The sequence below is a fragment of the Procambarus clarkii genome, chromosome 14, assembly GCF_040958095.1.
Source record: "Procambarus clarkii isolate CNS0578487 chromosome 14, FALCON_Pclarkii_2.0, whole genome shotgun sequence".
In the NCBI taxonomy this organism is placed as follows: Eukaryota; Metazoa; Arthropoda; class Malacostraca; order Decapoda; family Cambaridae; genus Procambarus; species Procambarus clarkii.
Genome location: NC_091163.1, coordinates 7,074,161 through 7,097,902, shown reverse-complemented (window position 1 = coordinate 7,097,902; position 23,742 = coordinate 7,074,161). Strand labels below are relative to the sequence as shown.

The window sequence follows — 23,742 nt, the reverse complement described above, 5'->3', positions numbered from 1 at the left end:
GCTGTGGCTGCTGCAGGTGTACTCGTCTAGTTGTGCTTGCGGGGGTTGAACTTTGGCTCTTTGGTCCCGCCTCTCAACTGTCAATCACCCGGTGTACATATTCCTGTACACTGGTAGGGTTTGAGCGCCTGTCACTGACTACGGGGGAGTGAGGTCTAGTTCTTTGTCCCGCCTGCTAACTACGCTCCTTGTACCTGTTCTTTATAATCTAACTATGACGTGATAATTTTGTCGACCCTGGTGTTAAAGCTGTGGCTGAGGTGGCTACCACAACTTCCTCCATCACCACTACAGGCAGCGAGTATTTCCTTATATTTCTTTGGCTTATGTGTTTCCAGCTTCCACTTATGTTCTCTCGTCCTTATTGTCTGAATTTCATGGGACTGCTCTTTTCCACCTTGACTATTGCTTCCGTATCTTGTATGTTGTGATCATATCCTCTCTGTCCCTGTAGGTGGAGATGGTGATGAACCAGCATAAGGACCACTCAAAGAGGACGGTTGAGGCGTCCATGTGGGCGCCCCCTGGCACCCTGCTGGCCCTCTCCTGCGCCCGCACCCCCACCTGGCGCAAGCAGCAGAACAATCGCCTCACCCACACCAGGCTCCTGAAGGCTACGCTGCAGATGGAGCCCCACCCGAGGTCAGTCCTTGTCCCAAGTGTTTACCTGTTCCCTTTATCTCGTAGACTTCGGGGCTCACCCTCCGCTAACTTTAACACCCGCCAAAATCACTGTATTTGTGCGTCATATATTCTTTACCTCTTAATTGTGTTGCAAACCTCGTGTTTCCTCCTCTACAGTCACAGACTCCAGTCATAATTCTGTTCCTCAGACTTCCTCTCACATTCCCTCTCATAAATCTGTGCCACGAACTTACCCTTTTCTCCTTAAATATCAGCGACATAGATTAACCTTCCAAATTTTTGAGTCGCAGGATTACTCTTCTATAATTTTGTGCTACCGGTTCCCACCATTCGCAATTGTGCGCCCGGCTTCGACTCCCCCTTAATTACATTCCACAATTCCGTCCCACATAATTACCCTCCTAATAATTCTATGCTATAGACTTGTCTTTCCCAAAATTTTGTGGTAAAGATCTATCTTCTGAAAATAATTTTTCCCAATATTGTCCCCCCCCCCCAAATTTCCACGCATAATTCGGCAGGCCACATTTTCCGTGTTCCGTAATTCTCTAAACCCGGTTTTGACTCTCTCTACTTCACAGTCGTAACCTCGCCTTCCCATAATTCCCCGCGACCCTTAATGTGGACTCCATTCCCGCCCAGGGGATGGGTATGGGTAATACCACGCCCAGGGGATGGGTATGGGGTTATACCACCGCCCAGGGGATGGGTATGGGGTTATACCACCGCCCAGGGGATGGGTATGGGGTTATACCACCGCCCAGGGGATGGGTATGGGGTTATACCACCGCCCAGGGGATGGGTATGGGGTTATACCACCGCCCAGGGGATGGGTATGGGGTTATACCACCGCCCAGGGGATGGGTATGGGGTTATACCACCGCCCAGGGGATGGGTATGGGGTTATACCACCGCCCAGGGGATGGGTATGGGGTTATACCACCGCCCAGGGGATGGGTATGGGGTTATACCACCGCCCAGGGGATGGGTATGGGGTTATACCACCGCCCAGGGGATGGGTATATACCACCGCCCAGGGGATGGGTATGGGGTTATACCACCGCCCAGGGGATGGGTATGGGGTTATACCACCGCCCAGGGGATGGGTATGGGGTTATACCACCGCCCAGGGGATGGGTATATACCACCGCCCAGGGGATGGGTATGGGGTTATACCACCGCCCAGGGGATGGGTATGGGGTTATACCACCGCCCAGGGGATGGGTATGGGGTTATACCACCGCCCAGGGGATGGGTATGGGGTTATACCACCGCCCAGGGGATGGGTATGGGGTTATACCACCGCCCAGGGGATGGGTATGGGGTTATACCACCGCCCAGGGGATGGGTATGGGGTTATACCACCGCCCAGGGGATGGGTATGGGGTTATACCACCGCCCAGGGGATGGGTATGGGGTTATACCACCGCCCAGGGGATGGGTATGGGGTTATACCACCGCCCAGGGGATGGGTATGGGGTTATACCACCGCCCAGGGGATGGGTATGGGGTTATACCACCGCCCAGGGGATGGGTATGGGGTTATACCACCGCCCAGGGGATGGGTATGGGGTTATACCACCGCCCAGGGGATGGGTATGGGGTTATACCACCGCCCAGGGGATGGGTATGGGGTTATACCACCGCCCAGGGGATGGGTATGGGGTTATACCACCGCCCAGGGGATGGGTATGGGGTTATACCACCGCCCAGGGGATGGGTATGGGGTTATACCACCGCCCAGGGGATGGGTATGGGGTTATACCACCGCCCAGGGGATGGGTATGGGGTTATACCACCGCCCAGGGGATGGGTATGGGGTTATACCACCGCCCAGGGGATGGGTATGGGGTTATACCACCGCCCAGGGGATGGGTATGGGGTTATACCACCGCCCAGGGGATGGGTATGGGGTTATACCACCGCCCAGGGGATGGGTATGGGGTTATACCACCGCCCAGGGGATGGGTATGGGGTTATACCACCGCCCAGGGGATGGGTATGGGGTTATACCACCGCCCAGGGGATGGGTATGGGGTTATACCACCGCCCAGGGGATGGGTATGGGGTTATACCACCGCCCAGGGGATGGGTATGGGGTTATACCACCGCCCAGGGGATGGGTATGGGGTTATACCACCGCCCAGGGGATGGGTATGGGGTTATACCACCGCCCAGGGGATGGGTATGGGGTTATACCACCGCCCAGGGGATGGGTATGGGGTTATACCACCGCCCAGGGGATGGGTATGGGGTTATACCACCGCCCAGGGGATGGGTATGGGGTTATACCACCGCCCAGGGGATGGGTATGGGGTTATACCACCGCCCAGGGGATGGGTATGGGGTTATACCACCGCCCAGGGGATGGGTATGGGGTTATACCACCGCCCAGGGGATGGGTATGGGGTTATACCACCGCCCAGGGGATGGGTATGGGGTTATACCACCGCCCAGGGGATGGGTATGGGGTTATACCACCGCCCAGGGGATGGGTATGGGGTTATACCACCGCCCAGGGGATGGGTATGGGGTTATACCACCGCCCAGGGGATGGGTATGGGGTTATACCACCGCCCAGGGGATGGGTATGGGGTTATACCACCGCCCAGGGGATGGGTATGGGGTTATACCACCGCCCAGGGGATGGGTATGGGGTTATACCACCGCCCAGGGGATGGGTATGGGGTTATGCCACCGCCCAGGGGATGGGTATGGGGTTATGCCACCGCCCAGGGGATGGGTATGGGGTTATGCCACCGCCCAGGGGATGGGTATGGGGTTATGCCACCGCCCAGGGGATGGGTATGGGGTTATGCCACCGCCCAGGGGATGGGTATGGGGTTATGCCACCGCCCAGGGGATGGGTATGGGGTTATGCCACCGCCCAGGGGATGGGTATGGGGTTATGCCACCGCCCAGGGGATGGGTATGGGGTTATGCCACCGCCCAGGGGATGGGTATGGGGTTATGCCACCGCCCAGGGGATGGGTATGGGGTTATGCCACCGCCCAGGGGATGGGTATGGGGTTATGCCACCGCCCAGGGGATGGGTATGGGGTTATGCCACCGCCCAGGGGATGGGTATGGGGTTATGCCACCGCCCAGGGGATGGGTATGGGGTTATGCCACCGCCCAGGGGATGGGTATGGGGTTATGCCACCGCCCAGGGGATGGGTATGGGGTTATGCCACCGCCCAGGGGATGGGGTTATACCACCGCCCAGGGGATGGGGTTATACCACCGCCCAGGGGATGGGGTTATACCACCGCCCAGGGGATGGGGTTATACCACCGCCCAGGGGATGGGGTTATACCACCGCCCAGGGGATGGGGTTATACCACCGCCCAGGGGATGCGGTTATACCACCGCCCAGGGGATGGGGTTATACCACCGCCCAGGGGATGGGGTTATACCACCGCCCAGGGGATGGGGTTATACCACCGTCCAGGGTATGGGGTTATACCACCGTCCAGGGTATGGGGTTATACCACCGTCCAGGGTATGGGGTTATACCACCGTCCAGGGGATGGGTATGGAGTCCATAATAAGTACAGCGACAACTTGTGTTGGTCAGGTCCGTGCACACGGTGGTGCGTGCGTCGCGGAGCGGGGCCTGGACGGAGCGGGTGGCGGCTCTCTCCGCCCACAACACTGGCGGGTGGAGCCTGGCTTCCCTACACCTGGCGGGCCTCACCATCCTCACTGACGCCACCCTCGCCTCTCCACCACACACAGGTAACGCCACACCGCCTCTACACTCATGCTACACCTTGTATCCTCGCTCACTTCACACTCGCGGCACTCCTCAAATTCATGCCACACCTGACTCGTGATAGATATACCATGAATATAGCTAGCCAATGTTAAGTCTGAAATAATATTACGATGGTAAAATGTGGCGTGTGTGTGGTGCAGGATGGTGCGACCACCAGCAGGGCTTCCTGGAGTGTGGCGACGGCTCCTGCTACCGCCAGACGGAGGTCTGTGACGGACGCCTCCACTGTGCCAACTCTGCCGACGAGCTCCACTGTGAGTAACCTCCCTTCTTTAGCCAGCACTTTACCCTCGTGCCCTTCCTCCTCACCCTCGTGCCCTTCTCACCCTCGTGCCCTTCCTCCTCACCCTCGTGCCCTTCCTCCTCACCCTCGTGCCCTTCCTCCTCACCCTCGTGCCCTTCCTCCTCACCCTCGTGCCCTTCCTCCTCACCCTCGTGCCCTTCCTCCTCACCCTCGTGCCCTTCCTCCTCACCCTCGTGCCCTTCCTCCTCACCCTCGTGCCCTTCCTCCTCACCCTCGTGCCCTTCCTCCTCACCCTCGTGCCCTTCCTCCTCACCACTGCTACAAAGCTATATTGTTGGATAATACATCTTTGTTGTGCCAAGTTGAAATATATATATATATATATATATATATATATTATATATATATATATATAATATATATATATATATATAATTTTGACCGGTTCAGCTCAGGTTGTAAAGTATTCTTATTGTCTTTTTGTTTTTGACCTTTAGGCCTGACCGTGTCCCGGGACCAAGAGCCAGCGCCCGACCACTTGTACCGTACACAAGGTAACCTCTTACTCCTCTACTCTCTTAATGTGTTGATCTTGTATTATATTTCCACTAATATGGCTAACTAATTTATTCTGTTGCCAATGATTACCAGTTAACAAAACACTGGTAAGGAACACTGCAGCAGGCCTACTGGTCCATATCTGGCAGGCCTACTGGTCCATATCTGGCAGGCCTACTGGTCCATATCTGGCAGGCCTACTGGTCCATATCTGGCAGGCCTACTGGTCCATATCTGGCAGGCCTACTGGTCCATATCTGGCAGGCCTACTGGTCCATATCTGGCTGGCCTACTGGTCCATATCTGGCTGGCCTACTGGTCCATATCTGGCTGGCCTACTGGTCCATATCTGGCTGGCCTACTGGTCCATATCTGGCTGGCCTACTGGTCCATATCTGGCTGGCCTACTGGTCCATATCTGGCTGGCCTACTGGTCCATATCTGGCTGGCCTACTGGTCCATATCTGGCTGGCCTACTGGTCTATATCTGGCTGGCCTACTGGTCTATATCTGGCTGGCCTACTGGTCCATATCTGGCTGGCCTACTGGTCCATATCTGGAAGGTGCTACTCAGGTCCAACCTCTGCTTCCTATTTGTAAAAATTTGTTAATGGTACTATATAATGAATATAAAATATCTTAAAACTAAATATACAGAGAAGGATGAATAAATACAGAGAAGGATGAATAAATTAATGCCGGGATTTAGAACTGTCTTTGTGAAGAATATCCGAGATAACATAATTTACTCTCTAGAAAAGTGAAGATTAATAGGTTAACACGATTGTAGTGTACAAACTAGAGGTTAACATGGGGTATATATCTAAAGTCTGGAGACAAAACGGTGGATTTAAGATAAATTTAGAATTAGGAAATATATAGGCAAACGTTATTTGAAGAATAGGATTGAATATCTGTGGAACAAGTCACAAAGTAACACAATACAAATTCCAGCATTGGAAAGTTTCATTAGCAGGTTAGACAGAAGTGAGTGGAAGCGATTGGGTATAGAAAGAGAGTTGCCTAACATAGGTCAATAGTTAGTAAGAGTCCTTCATGCTAACGTTCATATGTATAACGACTATATCAGTCTTTAGTTTATATCTCTGTATATAGATATCTTGCATGATAATGTTGCATTATTACAACCTGTTACGTTATTCAGACATACATTTAATTTATTTCTTCATTATGCACCCCATACCCATCCCTTGGGCGGTGGTGGTAAGAGTTACAGAGGCACATAATGGGTTCAGGAACTGAACCTCATAGTTCATTTAGCTAAGCAACTGAGTCTTTTAAAGCTAGTTACACAGTTGTTAATATTATATACACACGATTGCATATTGTACACATTTACATTATACAAACATTTACACAAATACATATACATGTCGATAATCTTTTTATAATGAGACATAAGCTGGAGAAAGTTGTGTGGTAGTAAGTGTATGTTTGGTGGACAGAGGAGGTGGATGCGGAGTACCGGCTGAAGCAGAGGAACTGGTGGAGGGACCTCTTCGACCAGCAGGAGGGCAGCTGGTGCCGCACTCACCGACACTTCGGTCAGTACACACTCACCCACCGACCCTTCACCAGTCACTCCAGCCTCTCACTTAAGGGCGCCTCACCATCATATTCCTGAAATTGTGTTACCTTTTTCCTGGTTGGGGTGGGGGGGGGGCCTTCCATGGGGAACTACAGCCTTTTTGCGAAACTAAATGCAAGTTTTTTTATTCTTTTAAGAAATTGGACGATTTATTAAGAAAATAGAAATATATTGGCCCCATTAATGCTCACAGTATTTTCTATTCGGGGCAATTGCAACCTTTTCTTTTAATTTAATTTTGTTTTGCTACATAAACTTATAAATAAATCGTATTAATTGAATACTAGTAATTGGTATATAATTATCAATTTACGCGGGTAATATTGGTGATCGCCGCCAGGTCTGCACTGTGGCGGCAAATTTAAATTTAATTCCCTTGGTTTTTGTTTTAATCCACAAGTTTTTGAAAGCTTTTAATACAATATTAATGTTCTTTTTCACTCAATGAACATTATTCTGTTATCTACAGTTTGTTAGACATTGTATGTTATTTTTTTGGTTTAAATCTTAAACAAATTTGATAATTCATTATACAAATTCCAATGTATAATAATTAATATCCTAAAACGCCATTTTATTTTTCAGATTATATTATATAAATGCAAATTAAACGACAATGGACAGAAAAGGTTTTCATCTGAGCATGACTTTGGGTGTACATCCTTCCTCAGAGATTGTTAGGCAATCAATGGAAGATGTGGGTGCAGTCTTAAGGGGAGAGACTGCCCCCCTTGTCTTGGTCCTTCCCTTAAGGGGAGAGACTGCCCCCTTGTCTTGGTCCTTCCCTTAAGGGGAGAGACTGCCCCCTTGTCTTGGTCCTTCCCTTAAGGGGAGAGACTGCCCCCTTGTCTTGGTCCTTCCCTTAAGGGGAGAGACTGCCCCCTTGTCTTGGTCCTTCCCTTAAGGGGAGAGACTGCCCCCTTGTCTTGGTCCTTCCCTTAAGGGGAGAGACTGCCCCCTTGTCTTGGTCCTTCCCTTAAGGGGAGAGACTGCCCCCTTGTCTTGGTCCTTCCCTTAAGGGAAGAGACTGACCACTTATCTTGGTCCTTCCCTTAAGGGAAGAGACTGCCCCTTTATCTTGGTCCTTCCCTTCAGTGTGTGAGGGCGCACGCCCGCCCGCATGCTCACATGAAAACCTATTCCTTCACTGTGGTTTACTTGGCATTTCTAGAGATCAGTGATGTGATCTTGTGTGTTTAGTGATAGTCTGCACTTGAGGTCTCGAGGGTTACTGTAGGGAGGGCGGGCGTCGCCCACACCAGTGTTGGAGGACACTCCTCTGTCAAGGGCAAGCTTTTACTCGAAACTGAAATTTTGTCATTATTGAAACTTTCATGAAAAAAAATATTATACCAGAAGAGCCATTAATAGCCCAAAACTGAATATAACAAAATATATTTTATATAAAAAACGCCAAGTGGAATACATTTAAAATAATTTATTTTACAATTTACCGACATTAAAAGATACAATGTAAGGCAGGAGACATCAAATAAGTTAATTTAAAGCAGATAAATTAATAATATGCATAACATGTAAAGAATAACTAGGTATAACATAAAATTTTGGAAAATTGTGCAACCTTTGCAATTTACTTCAACAAATTCAGGAGTGTGTGACAATATCAATGTCTCTGAACACACGGCTCATGTAACATGGATCTGATGTCAAGAAAACTTTTCTTTTTGACAGTAACTCATAAATAATGCCAGGTATCCAGCCGGGAGTATCAGTAATCCTGCTTTCTCTGCTCACTCTTTATTCTATCCTGCAGACCGGCTGCACCATTACATATATCACTCGTTCTTCAGTTGGCTTTATACAAGGAAGTTTATATTTCTGACAACGTTTGAGTGGGCAGTGATAAGTGAACGCCTGGGGGGGGGGGATGGAGAGCGCGTATGGTGTGTGCTGGACGGGTGATTTCCACAGAAGTATATCATTCGTGCTGTAATAGTTTCTTCACGTGTAATTGTGGATATTACTCGACTTGTTGTCACAAGTCGAGCCTGGCCTCAGGCCGGCCTCGGGGAGTAGAACTACTCCCAGAACCCTCTCCAGGTATGCTCCAGGATAGAAGGCCAGGCAGAAAATTGCAGTGATTGATATTTTCAGATGTGTAGGTGTTAGGTGTCTAATTTTCAACCCCGTTAATGTTGCTTAATGTCTCCGTGGACTCTTTAAGATACGTCTTGAACCTTTCCTCTAGTTACAATTCACCTTACTAAGGTCTGTATTTAACAGGTTATATAGTTAACATCTATAGAAACTGCGACAGTGACTATTAAATACCTTCACTTTTGATCAGGTATGACGGTGACTAATTCACTTACAATGACATACTGACTGGCAGGCCTCTAACAGCATACAAAATACAGACATGTCGGCTCTTTGAAAATATAATATGTAAAAGATGCATTTCTGATCATTTTGCTGAACTCTCCAAATCTAGTATTTTAAGATTTGATGAAAACGAATAGTTTAAAACAGCTACAGAATTTACCACAATGAAACGTGATGTATTGAGCATTACATTTATCAGTATTGTGCAGTGTATATCATCTTCGGCGGGTGCCATCACAACTTGATGAAACGTGCTTCCTTTAGCACTGACCGACTCATACCTTTGACATGGTACCAATGCAGGTTGAGTAACTTATTAACCTTATAATTAACACCGGAGGATGTTGATCAACAGTATTTTATGAGACGTCTCGGAGATATTCCTTGTGTGCCACGGTGTCTCTGCCGGCAGGACACAAGGGGTACGAGCAGGTGGCGCTGGCGGTGCCCAACTCTCCAGGGCAGTGGGTGGTGGAGGGGTTCGCTACCCACCTGCAACACGGCGTCTTCATCCTGCCGGAGTATGACTACGACACGACGCCGCCCCTCCTCATGCGTCTCCAGGCCACCCCCGTCTGCCGCCGGGGGGAGCAGGTCAGTACAACCCTCTCCGTATGCTGGTAAAGTGGTCATAGTGCAGCTGGTAGTGGCGGCTTTGTGGTGACACGTACGGGGCCCCAGGTGCCACCATGATCAGGATGGTATACCATTACTTGTCAGGTGGCTGAGAGTGGCACATGTCCCCGTCCTGAGCACTCCATGTGTATGCTGTGAGCAGCAAATGGGTCATCTCTCACTACATTATTGAACGTCCGGTAATCAGAGGCTTGAGACCCGACGGTATGAGGTGGAGGTGTGATGGCGGTGGTTACTGACACTTGGGTTGCTGAGGCCTGGTTGTGATCAACAGATCTCTGTGCGGGTGCACCTGTACAACGCTGTGCGTCAGACGGTGATGGTGATGGTGGTGCTGCAGGGGAGTCCAGACTACCGCTTCGTCCACGTCGAGAAGGACGCCATCGTCAGCCACTACAGCCCCAGGCTCTCCTCAGGCGACCACCACCACCTCATCTCGGTCAGTACTCTCACACACGCGCACACCTACCTGTTATGCACTAACAAATCTTCCGTGTTGTTTTGTGGCTTTTCATAATAGCCTTTATATAGCTTCAACCACTTCTTGATCTAACTCACTGAATGTATTTACATGTGTGCCAGGGACGAGTCCGGAAGCGTGCCCCAGTCACTCTTCTCCTGACAATTAGGTCACTCGTGTGTCAACTCCTCAACTTGCTTTGTGGTATGATGGTTACTGCCTGTTTCCCAGCTGCGTTCGCTCAGGCAGATCGGACACATTTACACTTGTATACATATACACACATTGTAGAGTTGATAGTCCAGTAGGCTCATGACTCTGTACACCAGTTGATTAACGGTTGAGAGGCGTGACCAAAGAGCCAAAGTTCAACCCCCACAAGCACAACTAGGTGAGTACACGCATTATTTTACAAATGTAGTATAATGACTATGATCACGAATAATTTTCATGTATCTTTAACATAACAATAATAATTCTACATTGTAGTTTATACCCATAACCGTACTGATACAATCCCACACACAATTTTTTTTACATATATATATATATATATATATATATATATATATATATATATATATATATATATATATATATATATATATATATATATATATAATATATATATAATATAAATATAATATAAATATATAATATAATAATTATCCTCGACGGTAGTCTGTTTTTATACGCTAATTAATCACGTGTAGGCTTTGTTCAAAACTCTGATAATACATATTCTACCTTGGAGTGGAGGATGGCTTACATTTTGTGAGCACAAGGCAGTATTAAGACGTGTTGATCTGGCAAGTCTGACCAACAGTCTTCATCGTTCATATCTCGGGAACATGTATCGGCTGTAGAAGGTTTTGATGTACAAGATAACGGTCCGCAAGCTTATAATCACTCTTGTATTAAGTGGGCACTAGTCAACAACCTATTTGTTTTCTTCCAAAATATTGTGTGATTACGTGGGTAGTGTGATGAAGCAGTAGCGACTAAGAGTTGTATGTGACACAGGTGGGCGGCGAGGGGTTCACGGAGGTGATGCTGCCGCTCGCCGTCACCAGACAGTCCGGCTCCTTCACCGTCACCGTCCACGCTCGCTCACAGGTCGCCTCCGACACCAGGACCGTCACAGTCACGGTACAGGTGGGTCTCTCTCTCTCTCTCTCTCTCTCTCTCTCTCTCTCTTCCTCTGCACCCCGGTCCTTCCCCCCTCTCACTGACACAGTCTCTTTCCCTCTTGTATAACATTGTTTTTTTCTTGCCTATAAATTCTCCACTCTTCATGTTATATGCATGGACTCTTGCACAAATAAAATATTAAAATTATTATTATTTTTGTTATGTATCGGCTCTGAAAAGTTATGGCCTGGCGCTCCCTGAGGCAGGTGTGTGTAGCTCCTACATTGCCCTGAGGCAGGTGTGTGTGTGTAGCTCCTACATTGCCCTGAGGCAGGTGTGTGTGTAGCTCCTACGTTGCCCTGAGGCAGGTGTGTGTGTGTAGCTCCTACATTGCCCTGAGGCAGGTGTGTGTGTGTGTGTGTAGCTCCTACATTGCCCTGAGGCAGGTGTGTGTGTGTAGCTCCTACATTGCCCTGAGGCAGGTGTGTGTGTGTGTAGCTCCTACATTGTCCTGAGGCAGGTGTGTGTGTGTGTGTAGCTCCTACATTGCCCTGAGGCAGGTGTGTGTAGCTCCTACGTCACTAGCTAACGACACAAGCCCTCTTCAACTGCTGCTAACCGACGTAACATCCCCCCCTCACACACACCCCTTGTCTCCATTGACGCAACACATCCCTGTCGTGCCATTGGCGCAACACATCCTTATCGTGCCATTGACGCAACACATCCTTGTCGTGCCATTGACGCAACACATCCTTGTCGTGCCATTGACGCAACACATCCCTGTCGTGCCATTGACGCAACACATCCCTGTCGTGCCATTGACGCACCTGGCCCTTGTCCAACAGCCCGAGGGCATCGAGGTGAGGAAACACACGTCCGTGCTGCTGGACCTCAAGAACCGAGCCACAGTGTACGAGTTTCTGGACCTGCCAGTGGACGAGAGTCCCAAGATTACCCGCAGCATCCTCAGGCGCTACGTCTATGGCTCTCCCCGGGCCAGTCTGGCACTATCAGGTACTCTACACCAGCCTCTATAATTGTCATTTGGTAAAGCATTTCACTTGGGGGGCGACACCGACCGGCCTATGACGCTCCCCTACCCAACATGATGCATCTCGTCAAGTTGGGTGAGACTAACCCCAGGCGTCTGGCCTCTCAACTTCTGACACACTGACAGATATTATTTTATAGCTCTATGCAGGCGACGAGTCACAACAACGTGGCTGAAGAATGTTGACCAGACCACACACTAGAAGGTGAAGGGACAACGATGTTTCGGTCCGTCCTGGACCATTCTCACAATCGACTTGAGAATGGTCCAGGACGGACTGAAACGACGTCGTCCCTTCACCTTCTAGTGTGTGGTCTGGTCAACATATTTATAGCTCTATATTACACTACTGGCTAGACAAAACAGGTGCAGAATAATCTAACTCAAACTTGCATATTAGTTATAAAAGTGACATTTAGCTTGCAATGTTGAAGATGAAACATTGTAAAAACAAAATGAAGTTTACCATTAGAGCGGCAAGACCATATATTGGCACAATTTATATCACAACAGTTGGATAAGACAATTCAAACTAATAAACTAATGATGCCATGACGTTATGGCAACTACACCGCACACCCTTCGCATTCTGCACCAACCAACTCTGCATCTATCCCGGCTCAAAATAACTCCACACACACAGCTCATATAAACATCGATCCGACTTCAATTAGACTCGAATTACCTGTCAATAATTTCTCTGTGACGGTAGTTCCTTCATAATTCCAAATATCCAGCTGGGGTCTCCCTGCTTTCTCTGCTGACCGCATGTTTTAGCCTGTCCTGGAGACCCGCTACACCATATATATATATATATATGTGTATATATATATATTATATATATATTATATATATATATATAATATATATATATATATATATATATATAAATATATATATATATATATATATATATATATATATATATATAAAAAATTATTATATATATATATATATATATATATATATATATAATATAATATAATATATATATATATATATATATATATATATATATATATATATATATATATATATATATATATGTCGTACCTAGTAGCCAGAACGCACTTCTCAGCCTACTATGCAAGGCCCGATTTGCCTAATAAGCCAAGTTTTCATGAATTAATGTTTTTTCGACTACCTAAAATACCTAACCTAACTTTTTCGGTTACCTAACCTAACCAATAAAGATAGGTTAGGTTAGGTAGGGTTGGTTAGGTTCGGTCATATATCTACGTTAATTTTAACTCCAATAAAAAAAATTTACCTCATACATAATGAAATGGGTAGCTTTATCATTTCATAAGAAAAAAATAGAGAAAATATATCATTTCAGGAAAATTTGGTTTATTAGGCAAATCGGGCCTTGCATAGTAGGCTGAGAAGTGCGTTCTGGCTACTAGGTACGACATATATGTATATATGTATGTATATATATATGTCGTACTAAGTAGCCAGAATGCACTTCTCGGCCTACTATGCAAGGCCTAATAGGCCGAGTGATTTTCTTTATTTAAAAAAAATTGTTTCCAAATGGTTTATTTGAATTATTATTATTATATTAAGAACTGACATAGTTACGTTAGTTTATGATAGGTTAGGTAAAGTAGCTTCGGTCATGTATCTATTAGTTTTAAATCAAATTAAACAAAATTAACTCATACACAATGAAATGGATAGCTTTATCCTTTTATAAGAAAAAAATATATACTGGAAAACTTGGCTTATTAAGCAAATCTGGTTTTGCAGAGTACCGCGTTCTGGCTACTAGGTACGACACATATATATGTATATATATGTTTATAGGTATATAATGTGTTATATACATTTGTAGTTTTTAACAATTCAGTTTATTTCTGGAAAAGTATAAGTAGCCAGTGGTGAGTGCCTCAGAATTTTTTTAGTTGATTGAGCTTGCTGGATGGGTGATTCATTTGAGACAAAATGATATTCGTTTGTGATTTATTTCTTCAAGTGTGGGCGTGGACATGAGGCCAGGTAGGAGATTGCAATGAGTGCGATGATGGACTCCCAAGATTCATCTTGAACATTTCCTCCATTCACAGTTAAACTTAACAAGGTCAGCATTTTGTAGTTCCAATAATTCACATCCGTACAAGCTTAGATATTGACTGTAAAATAACCTTATTTTTGACTAAGTATCCTGATAGAACAAATGTCATCATTAGTGATTTGTGCTAACTTTTAGGTCGCTAATAGCATAAAAAAATTACAAGTGGGGCCTTTGAAGATATAATATCTCCCAGATAGTTTTTAGAATACTTTAATGGAAACTGTCTTGTGATTTTAGATTGGGATCTTGATAAAAAGAGTCCTGTGAGTTTGAAGCAACCAAATGTGGCAGAACTGAACGTCTTGTATTCTGTACTATATCTTTCACATAGTTATATCAAGTTTACATTGCCTCTTTGGTGGGTGCGAGTAGAACTAGATCAGTATAACAGAAGATATTGACCTTGGTACTGCTTACGCGACAACCGCCTCTACTGGCTCTTAACTCTTTCAACAATGAATCAGCATTGATAGTAAACAATATCGAACCAAGAACAGCACTTAACCTCATTTTTAGAAAGAAATTTCCCCAAAATTTACTCCATTTCGCAGCTAATTTATATTTAAATATCTAACAATGACAGGACACACTTTTCTGCTAAAACGTTTGGTGTGTTCAACTTCATCAAATATTTCGGAAGCATAAAAAACAAAACAGAACAGAGGTATCTTGCGAGTTGCAGAAGTGAATAGTTTCCGCCACCACGAAGCTACGAGCGTTGTCGACTAACCCCCGTTATATACAAACTGAGTCAGAGAAGTCTAGTTCGTCAGCTAGAAAGTCAAAGAATATATAATCAAATACAAATTGACAGTGTGTTTAGGGCAATAGTCCTATAATTATTAGAGGAGGATATAGAATCTTGGCAGTTCTTTGGAATGGGAACGAGTACAGATGTTTATTACAGATGAGGATGTACCATGGGAGAGAGAGACTGTAAGAGACAGACATACAGTTTCGTCGTCCCATGTTTAAGGTTGACAGATTGTGTTAGAGACTATCATAACTCCCATTTGTTTAGTTTTCTTACAGCTTTCTCAAACATTACAAGGGTTACTTTATCTAACAAGACTTAAGTGCTTCAACCAGTATTATACTATGAAATACATATTTAAAGATCGAGTGCATATTTCACTCCCCCATATTATATATCTCGCCATCCTCATATATTTTATATCTGGCTTGTCAAACGTGGACCAGGAGACGTGTTCGGCCCCACTGAGAGCAACATGGTGGTCAACTTTGAGAAGGCGTTCAAGGGACGTTTCCTGAAAAGCAACGACGGTCTGGCCTTCAACCTGGGCACAACGGTGTGGACGCTCCACTACTTCCGCCTCACCAACCAGCTCGACATGACCAAGGCTAAGGGCACCTTCGAGTTCCTCAACGTCCAACTTGCCGGCCTTCTCACCCGCTATAAGAAAGGTGCCTTTAGGATGTGGCACTTCTCCAAGCCGTCTGTGTGGTAATATGATGTTATTCACTTATTTGATATTGACTTAAGTGTGCTGGCCGGGTCGAATCCTGGTGGGATCATAGCTTATAATTTACAGCATGGGGACTATTTCAAGCCTTGTTTTCATATGCATATATAATATTAATAAGTAATTCATTGTATCGGGGACAGGAAGCCAGATTGTATTCATATACGTTAAGCTTTTATTAAGGTTCACTGGTCGAATTACTGACCCCGCCCCAACCCCCCCAGGATGCAACCCCACAACAAACTAACTTCTCAGTATCTATTTGCTACTAGGTGAACAGCGGCATTAGGTAAAAGGAAAAGCGCTCACCATTTCTATCCCGCCCGGGATTCGAACCCAGAATTCTCGATTGTGTGTCGAGAACGAAGTCAACTGTACTACTGGGACCCTTGGATATATAACTAAGAATTCAATAACCCACCAGGATTCGAACCCTATTAAGTTGTAACGGGGTTCTAAATCGCCTAAGAGTTCTTAAGTGTTCTTAAGTTCTTAAGAGTTCTTAAGCTTGTGTTTCACAGTGTAGGCTCAGCGCGGCCCGAGCATGCATCAGGGTTTTACGAAAAATTGTGCTCAAATTGCATCATGATTATTGTCGTGTGTGTGTGTGTGTGTGTGTGTGTGTGTGTGTGTGTGTGTGTGTGTGTGTGTGTGTGTGTGTACTCACCTATTTGTACTCGCCTATTTGTGCTTGCGGGGGTTGAGCTTTGGCTCTTTGGTCCCGCCTCTCAACTGTCAGTCAACTGGTGTACAGATTCCTGAGCCTACTGGGCTCTATCATATGTGTTCGATAACGTATTCGATATATATAGGAGAGACGTATTAGATATATATAGGAGAGACGTATTCGATAACGTATTCGATTTATTCGATAATGTTATCGAATAAATATCTATTCGAATAAATATCGAATAAATAAATATCATATCTACATTTAAAACTGTGTATGGAGTCAGCCTCCACCACATCACTTCCTAATGCATTCCATCCGTTAACTACTGACACTGAAAAAGTTCCTTCTAACGTCTCTGTGGCTCGTGTGGGTACTCAGTTTCCACCTGTGTCCCCTTGTTCACGTCCCGCCAGTGTTGAATAGTTTATCCTTGTTTACCCGGTAGATTCCCCTGAGGATTTTGTAGGTTGTGATCATGTCTCTCCTTACTCTTCTGTCTTCCAGTGTCGTAAGGTGCATTTCCCGCAGCCTTTCTTCGTAACTCATGCCTCTTAGTTTTGGGATTAGTCTAGTGGCAGACCATTGGACTTTTTCCAGCTTCGTCTTGTGCTTGACAAGGCATGGGGTCCATGCTGGGGCCGCATACTCCAGGATTGGTCTTACATATGTGGTGTACAAATTTCTGAATGATTCCTTACACAGGTTCCTGAACGCTGTTCTGATGTTAGCCAGCCTCGCATATGCCGCAGACGTTATTCTTTGTGTGTGTGTGTGTGTGTGTGTGTGTGTGTGTGTGTGTGTGTGTAATTACCTAAGTGTAGTTACAGGATGAGAGCTACGCTCGTGGTGTCCCGTCTACCCAGCACTGTCATATAACGCTTTGAAGCTACTGACGGTCTTGGCCTCCACCACCTTCTCACTTAACTTGTTCCAACCGCCTACCACTCTGTTTGCGAAAGTGAATTTTCTTATATTTCTTCGGCATCTTTGTTTAGTTAGTTTAAATCTATGACCTCTTGTTCTTGAAGTTCCAGGTCTCAGGAAATCTTCCCTATCGATTTTATCAATTCCTGTTACTATTTTGTACGTAGTAATCATATCGCCTCTTTTTCTTGTCTTTTAATTTGGGCATATTTAATGCCTCTAACCTCTCCTCGTAGCTCTTGCCCTTCAGTTCTGGGAGCCACTTAGTGGCATGTCTTTGCACCTTTTCCAGTTTGTTGATGTGCTTCTTAAGATATGGGCACCAGTGTGTGTGTGTGTGTGTGTGTGTGTGTGTGTGTGTGTGTGTGTGTGTGTGTGTGTGTGTGTGTGTGTGTGTGTTTACTCTCGCACATGTAATCACTAAATGTGCCACAAGTGGAGTTTTATAATCATCAGTTAATTAATACAAGGACAATTACTAGTGTACCTTATTACATTTGGTTTTGCGCCTGCAGTTTCCTTCCATGAGCCCTCGTTCGACTAATTTTGACTATCGCTTCACTGTATCCTCTTGTGGATGGCTTCTATTTGTAACTGCTGAAGGTATGTATAGTGGTGTAGCATAGTAGCTTGTGAGAGTGGTGGGTGACGAGGGGGTGTGCTGCTGCTGCAGGATGACGGCCTGGGTGGTGAACGTGCTGCTGGCGGCGCAGCTGGAGGACTGGGAGAACCTGCTGTACATAGAACCCCGCCTCATCAACACGGCCGTCGCCTTCCTGCTCGACCACCAGGCCTCCGACGGCAGCTTCCTCGAGACACCTCACTACAACGTCACTCTCGACCACAAGATGAGCTTTAAGGTAACCCTCAACACCACATACTCGAGGCTAACCTCTTAGGCTGTCACGCATTACCTTCATGATAAGTCATTACATATGTTTTTAGTATATACTTGAATACATTTGTAATGTATTCGTTATGAATTATCATTCTTTGCCAAACATTTTTTTTTTAAATAGAAAGTGCCAGAAAAACTAAATTTTGATTACGATTTACAACATTGGCAGTGATGTAATTGTATAATTTAGTAATTGTAGTTATGCTACTACTTCAGGTGCAACCTGTCCTCTTAAAAAGAACGTCGCTTTTAGCCGTTTGCCCGTATGGCCGAATATGGACGTAATTTGAAAATGAAAAAAAATTAAATTTGGGATTTTTTTTTTTTCAACAACAGTAAGTTAAGGGTCCTCTGATAGGTTAGGTGGGCAGGAAATTCTCATAAAGTTTCAAAACGTTATGAAAACGTTAATGGAAAGTTGCCTCTTCTAAGCTTGCCGAGTAAGCCGGACGACTCATACAGAAAACGGAACAGTACGTTACTTTTGTGAGTCGATTTCATTTCAAATTGCGTCCAAATTTGGCCATAGCGCGCATACCAGCCAAAAGTGACGTTAATTTTAAGAGGACGGGATGTTAAGAGTGTTGTAATGGTTGTAGAGCTGGTCTGCGGGTGAGGAGACGGGGCTGGTGGCGCTGACAGCGCTGATAACGACGGTGCTGGTGGAGGCGACCCCGACGCTAGCGGGGGACACCCACGCCAGGACGACGGTCGCCAGGCAGCGCGCCACCAGGTAACTTCCTCCCACATCATTACATATTTAATATTCCCACCCTGTATATCAAAATATTTTTATACGTAACATATTTAACCATTTCAAAGTGAGTTTGTAACTTAAGTCATTTGTTTGGTATAAGTTAGGACAAACTGTTTCTATAAAACTGATAACTACATTTTTATTTTAAGTCATTGGACAGAAAAAAAACATTGTTTTGAACAAATAGTTTTGAATTTTCAAAATATTGGTAAAACATTCATTACATATTTTGAAATTGACCAAACTCTAGTGTGATGGCATTTTCATCCAATACAAAGTATGGAACTACCAAGATTCTGTGACTCTCGCCGTGTTTAAAGTTGCCTTGGGTCTAGCTCTTCCCTGGTAATTTCGTCAGGTTATATTACAATGCTTTAGTTTTAAATCCTTCATCCACGAACTAAACTTTATAATCCAGGTTCTTATATCTTCAATTCGGTTCTTTATTTTTACAATTTAGAATCCGTATACAGTACTTTGTCGCGGAGACTGCATGACGGGTTATAAAGTAGCAGGCGTGCCAACACGAAGGACCTTACAAGGTATCAAGCTTGCCAACATGCTGGGAATAAAGAGCTTACATATATGCTTTTTTTATAATGAAGTAAGATTTTTAGTAGTAGTATGGATTTTTTATTATCTGTATAATAAATCCTTAAAAACATGTCTGTGTTTCTCATAATGAGTCTTCGAAATACGCTTTTAGTCCCGACGTTTGACATGTTCCTTCTAATGTTGACTGACTTGATATCACTGAGAGTGATGGCCGGCCAGTGTTTATCATGGAGTACTGTTGGGTGTGTTATCTGAAGCTTGAGTATGACCTTCCCTGCAGGTTCCTGGAGCGTCAGCTGGACCAGCTGTGGGACCCCTACGATGTGGCCATCACCACCTACGCCCTCGCCATGGTCGGCAGCCCCCTGAAGGAGGTGGCTCTCAAGATGCTCCAGGCTCATGCCAGAACCTCAGGTAAACGCCACAACCTCCCACACCAATACATTTCCAGGTGGAATTACAAAAATAAAAAGTTGTGTTTGTGCAAAGTATCAAAAACTTCAATGATTCCTCTGAGCACCGTAATGTGTATAATTGTTCAAAGCTGAATATTCAACACTGTAACTGTGGTTGTATAGAATAGATTGGATTCCAACTTCAGCTGTCAGAGATGTGACCGGTATATATTTTTCCCTAGTATTAAACACCTGCACACTTTACAATTGTTGAGAAAGCTGTAAGGAAGCTACAGGATGAGTGTTGGGACAGTGTCTTCAAGATGTACCTTGACAACCTTAAGCAGGGCATGCTGAAACTCTTGTCTTTCTTTGACAGGTAACGTGATGCACTGGGCACGGGAGGCCATAGTCAGCAACGTGCGGCAAACGGAGAACAACCAGAGGACGTTCGTACTGCCTAAGGAGCCGCAGAAGTGGGACTCTTCGGCCGTGGAGGCGACCAGCTACGCCCTGCTGGTGCTCCTCAGCCAGGAGGGGATAACGCCCAGGACTGAGGCTATCATGCGCTGGCTCAACTCCGTCAGGGACTGGACACACGCCTTCTCCTCCACTGTGGTAACTTGCTCCATTAAATTGCCTGAATCTTAACCAGTCAATAACTAATGAATAGTGGCATTACATTCATCATTGACTGTTTAGAAAATTCAGAGTATGTTATCGATTTATTCAAGAAAAACGTACAAGTAGCCTCTTCTCTATGCATTCCAGATAATGTTCTCACCTAGTTGTGCTTGTGGGGGTTGAGCTTTTGCTCTTTGATCCCGCCTCTCAATTGTCAATCAACTAGTGTACAGGTTCCTGAGCCTACTGGGCTTTATCATATCTACACTTAAAACTGTCTATGGAGTCAGCCTCCACCACATCACTGCCTAATGCATTCCATCTGTTAACTACTGACACTGAAAAAGTTTTCTAACGTATCCTTTCTACGTCAGTGTTAACGTGTCCGTGTCGTGTTTCTTTCTAATGTGTCCATTCTGTTGTCCGGTGATTTACATTACCTTGTATAATAGAACTGGAGGCTCCCACTTCCTCTCCCAATGTTAAAAGTTTACATTTCTTTATTTACAACATGTGTTACTTCTCAGCCCAAAACGAAAACCTATCGAGGTATATTTATGCCAGAACTAACATTTATATATTTTATACAAGTTTATAAATATTTTCCATCCCCCATACGCACACTACTAGTGTGTTATCAGTGACTAACCAGCCTAGTGTACATTTACTTTATCAGAAATGTTATTCTATTTGATGTATTAATATTTGTATTTTGTTACTATAAATGTTTGTTATATTTATATTACACGCCAGAGATTACGTACAATGTATAATGGCAAGCAGTAATTAGGTCTCAAATAATAGTTACAGATGAACACAAGTAAATATATTATTACAGTTGATATAACAATACGATATAATTGATACAGTTTATATAACGTAAGACTTCCCTCGCAGGACGCACAGGAGCTGCCGCTGTTGAGCCATTGAACTGTTGTGTGATGAATCTTGTATTTCGACAGGACACGGTGGTGGCCATGCGCGCCTTGGCCGAGTATAGCTACAGGGCAAGACTGAGGGACTTGACTAACCTGCGGGTGGAGCTGGAGGCTACCTCGGACCCCGGCATCCTTCACTCCTACGCCATCACCAACACCTCCGTCTCCACTCTACACACTCTCCAGGTCAGTTTATGCACTCAACTATCCATAACGTTGATCAATATTCACCATGTAGTTTAAAAACTTTCTAAAATATATAATGAACACAGAGCGTAACATTATGACCTTGATGAAGCACTATATAATGAGGTATCTAGAAGCCTCGTACTGTGTGCGAGAACTCTAGAATGCTCGTATAGGCTGGCCACTCTGAAACCCGCAGTTATTGATGCGAGACGTGTTGATCGTTTATAAAGGTTCCTCGGCCGTGGGGTCACGTCAACCTGGTGGCCAAGGGGTCAGGGCAAGCAGTGGCGCAACTGGAAGTCAGCTGGGGGGTTGACCTCGACCGCTTCTTAAAGAAACCTGCCAGGAAGTACTTCGACCTTAACGTCACCGAAACCTACCACTTCCGTAACAAGACTCTTATAGAGACCAGAGTGTGCGCCAGGTGTGTGTATATATATGGTATACCCCAAGTGTACCCAGTGTGTGCTGTGTGCCAGGTGTGTATATATGGTATATCCCAAGTGTACCCAGTGTGTGCTGTGTGCCAGGTGTGTATATATGGTATATCCCAAGTGTACCCAGTGTGTGCTGTGTGCCAGGTGTGTATATATGGTATATCCCAAGTGTACCCAGTGTGTGCTGTGTGCCAGGTGTGTATATATGGTATACCCCAAGTGTACCCAGTGTGTGCTGTGTGCCAGGTGTGTATATATGGTATATCCCAAGTGTACCCAGTGTGTGCCAGGTGTGTATATATGGTATACCACGAGTGTGCATCAGGTACGTATGTATGTGTGTGTGTGTATATATATATATATATATATATATATATATATATATATATATATATATATATATATATATATATAATGCAATTGACTATCACAATACACTGATCATTTTATGCGGAAAATCCACAGAGAAATATGAAATGAGGTGAACGTTTCGGCTTGTTAAAGCCTTTGTCAACACCAGACTGCGTGTTGGTGTTGACAAAGGCTTTAACAAGCCGAAACGTTCACCTCATTTCATATTTCTCTGTGGATTTTCCGCATATATATATATATATATATATATATATATATATATATATATATATATATATATATATATATATATATATATATATATATATATATATATATATATATATATATATATGCGGAAAATCCACAGAGAAATATGAAATGAGGTGAACGTTTCGGCTTGTTAAAGCCTTTGTCAACACCAACACGCAGTCTGGTGTTGACAAAGGCTTTAACAAGCCGAAACGTTCACCTCATTTCATATTTCTCTGTGGATTTTCCGCATATATATATATATATATATATATATATATATATATATATATGAATGAAAACTCACACCCCAGAAGTGACTCGAACCCATACTCCCAGATGCAACGCAACTGGTAACTACAGGGCGCCTTAATCCGCTTGACCATCACGGCCGTCAAAAGGAAGTGATAGCCGAGGCTATTTGAGCCACTTCCCCACTTAACAATATATAATACATATATATTGAGGTGATTTGGTGAAAAATCAAAATCAAAGTAGCATTTCACCAAATCACCTCAAAGAATGAGGTGATTTGGTGAAATGCTATGCCCAAGATTACCATCCGAGTTGCCGTCGGGGAAGTGGCTCAAATAGCCTCGGCTATCACTTCCTTTTGACGGCCGTGATGGTCAAGCGGATTAAGGCGCCCTGTAGTTACCAGTTGCGTTGCATCTGGGAGTATGGGTTCGAGTCACTTCTGGGGTGTGAGTTTTCATTCGCATATAGTCCT

General features: G+C 44.9%; 1 protein-coding gene across 1 annotated transcript in view; it reads left to right on the top strand.

Moving 5' to 3' along the window:
- The window catches only part of LOC123772111 (CD109 antigen), an 82,510-nt gene that overhangs the window by 49,184 nt on the left and 9,584 nt on the right, over positions 1–23,742 (top strand). Inside the window, exons 15-30 of the mRNA XM_069324652.1 lie at positions 455–642; positions 4,223–4,383; positions 4,564–4,677; positions 5,165–5,221; positions 6,692–6,790; positions 9,590–9,771; positions 10,088–10,252; positions 11,297–11,428; positions 12,253–12,421; positions 15,736–16,000; positions 18,290–18,476; positions 19,114–19,247; positions 20,107–20,240; positions 20,601–20,839; positions 21,808–21,969; positions 22,203–22,396. Coding sequence (XP_069180753.1) covers positions 455–642; positions 4,223–4,383; positions 4,564–4,677; positions 5,165–5,221; positions 6,692–6,790; positions 9,590–9,771; positions 10,088–10,252; positions 11,297–11,428; positions 12,253–12,421; positions 15,736–16,000; positions 18,290–18,476; positions 19,114–19,247; positions 20,107–20,240; positions 20,601–20,839; positions 21,808–21,969; positions 22,203–22,396 — 2,582 coding nt within the window. The remainder of the gene's footprint in view (positions 1–454; positions 643–4,222; positions 4,384–4,563; positions 4,678–5,164; positions 5,222–6,691; positions 6,791–9,589; positions 9,772–10,087; positions 10,253–11,296; positions 11,429–12,252; positions 12,422–15,735; positions 16,001–18,289; positions 18,477–19,113; positions 19,248–20,106; positions 20,241–20,600; positions 20,840–21,807; positions 21,970–22,202; positions 22,397–23,742) is intronic.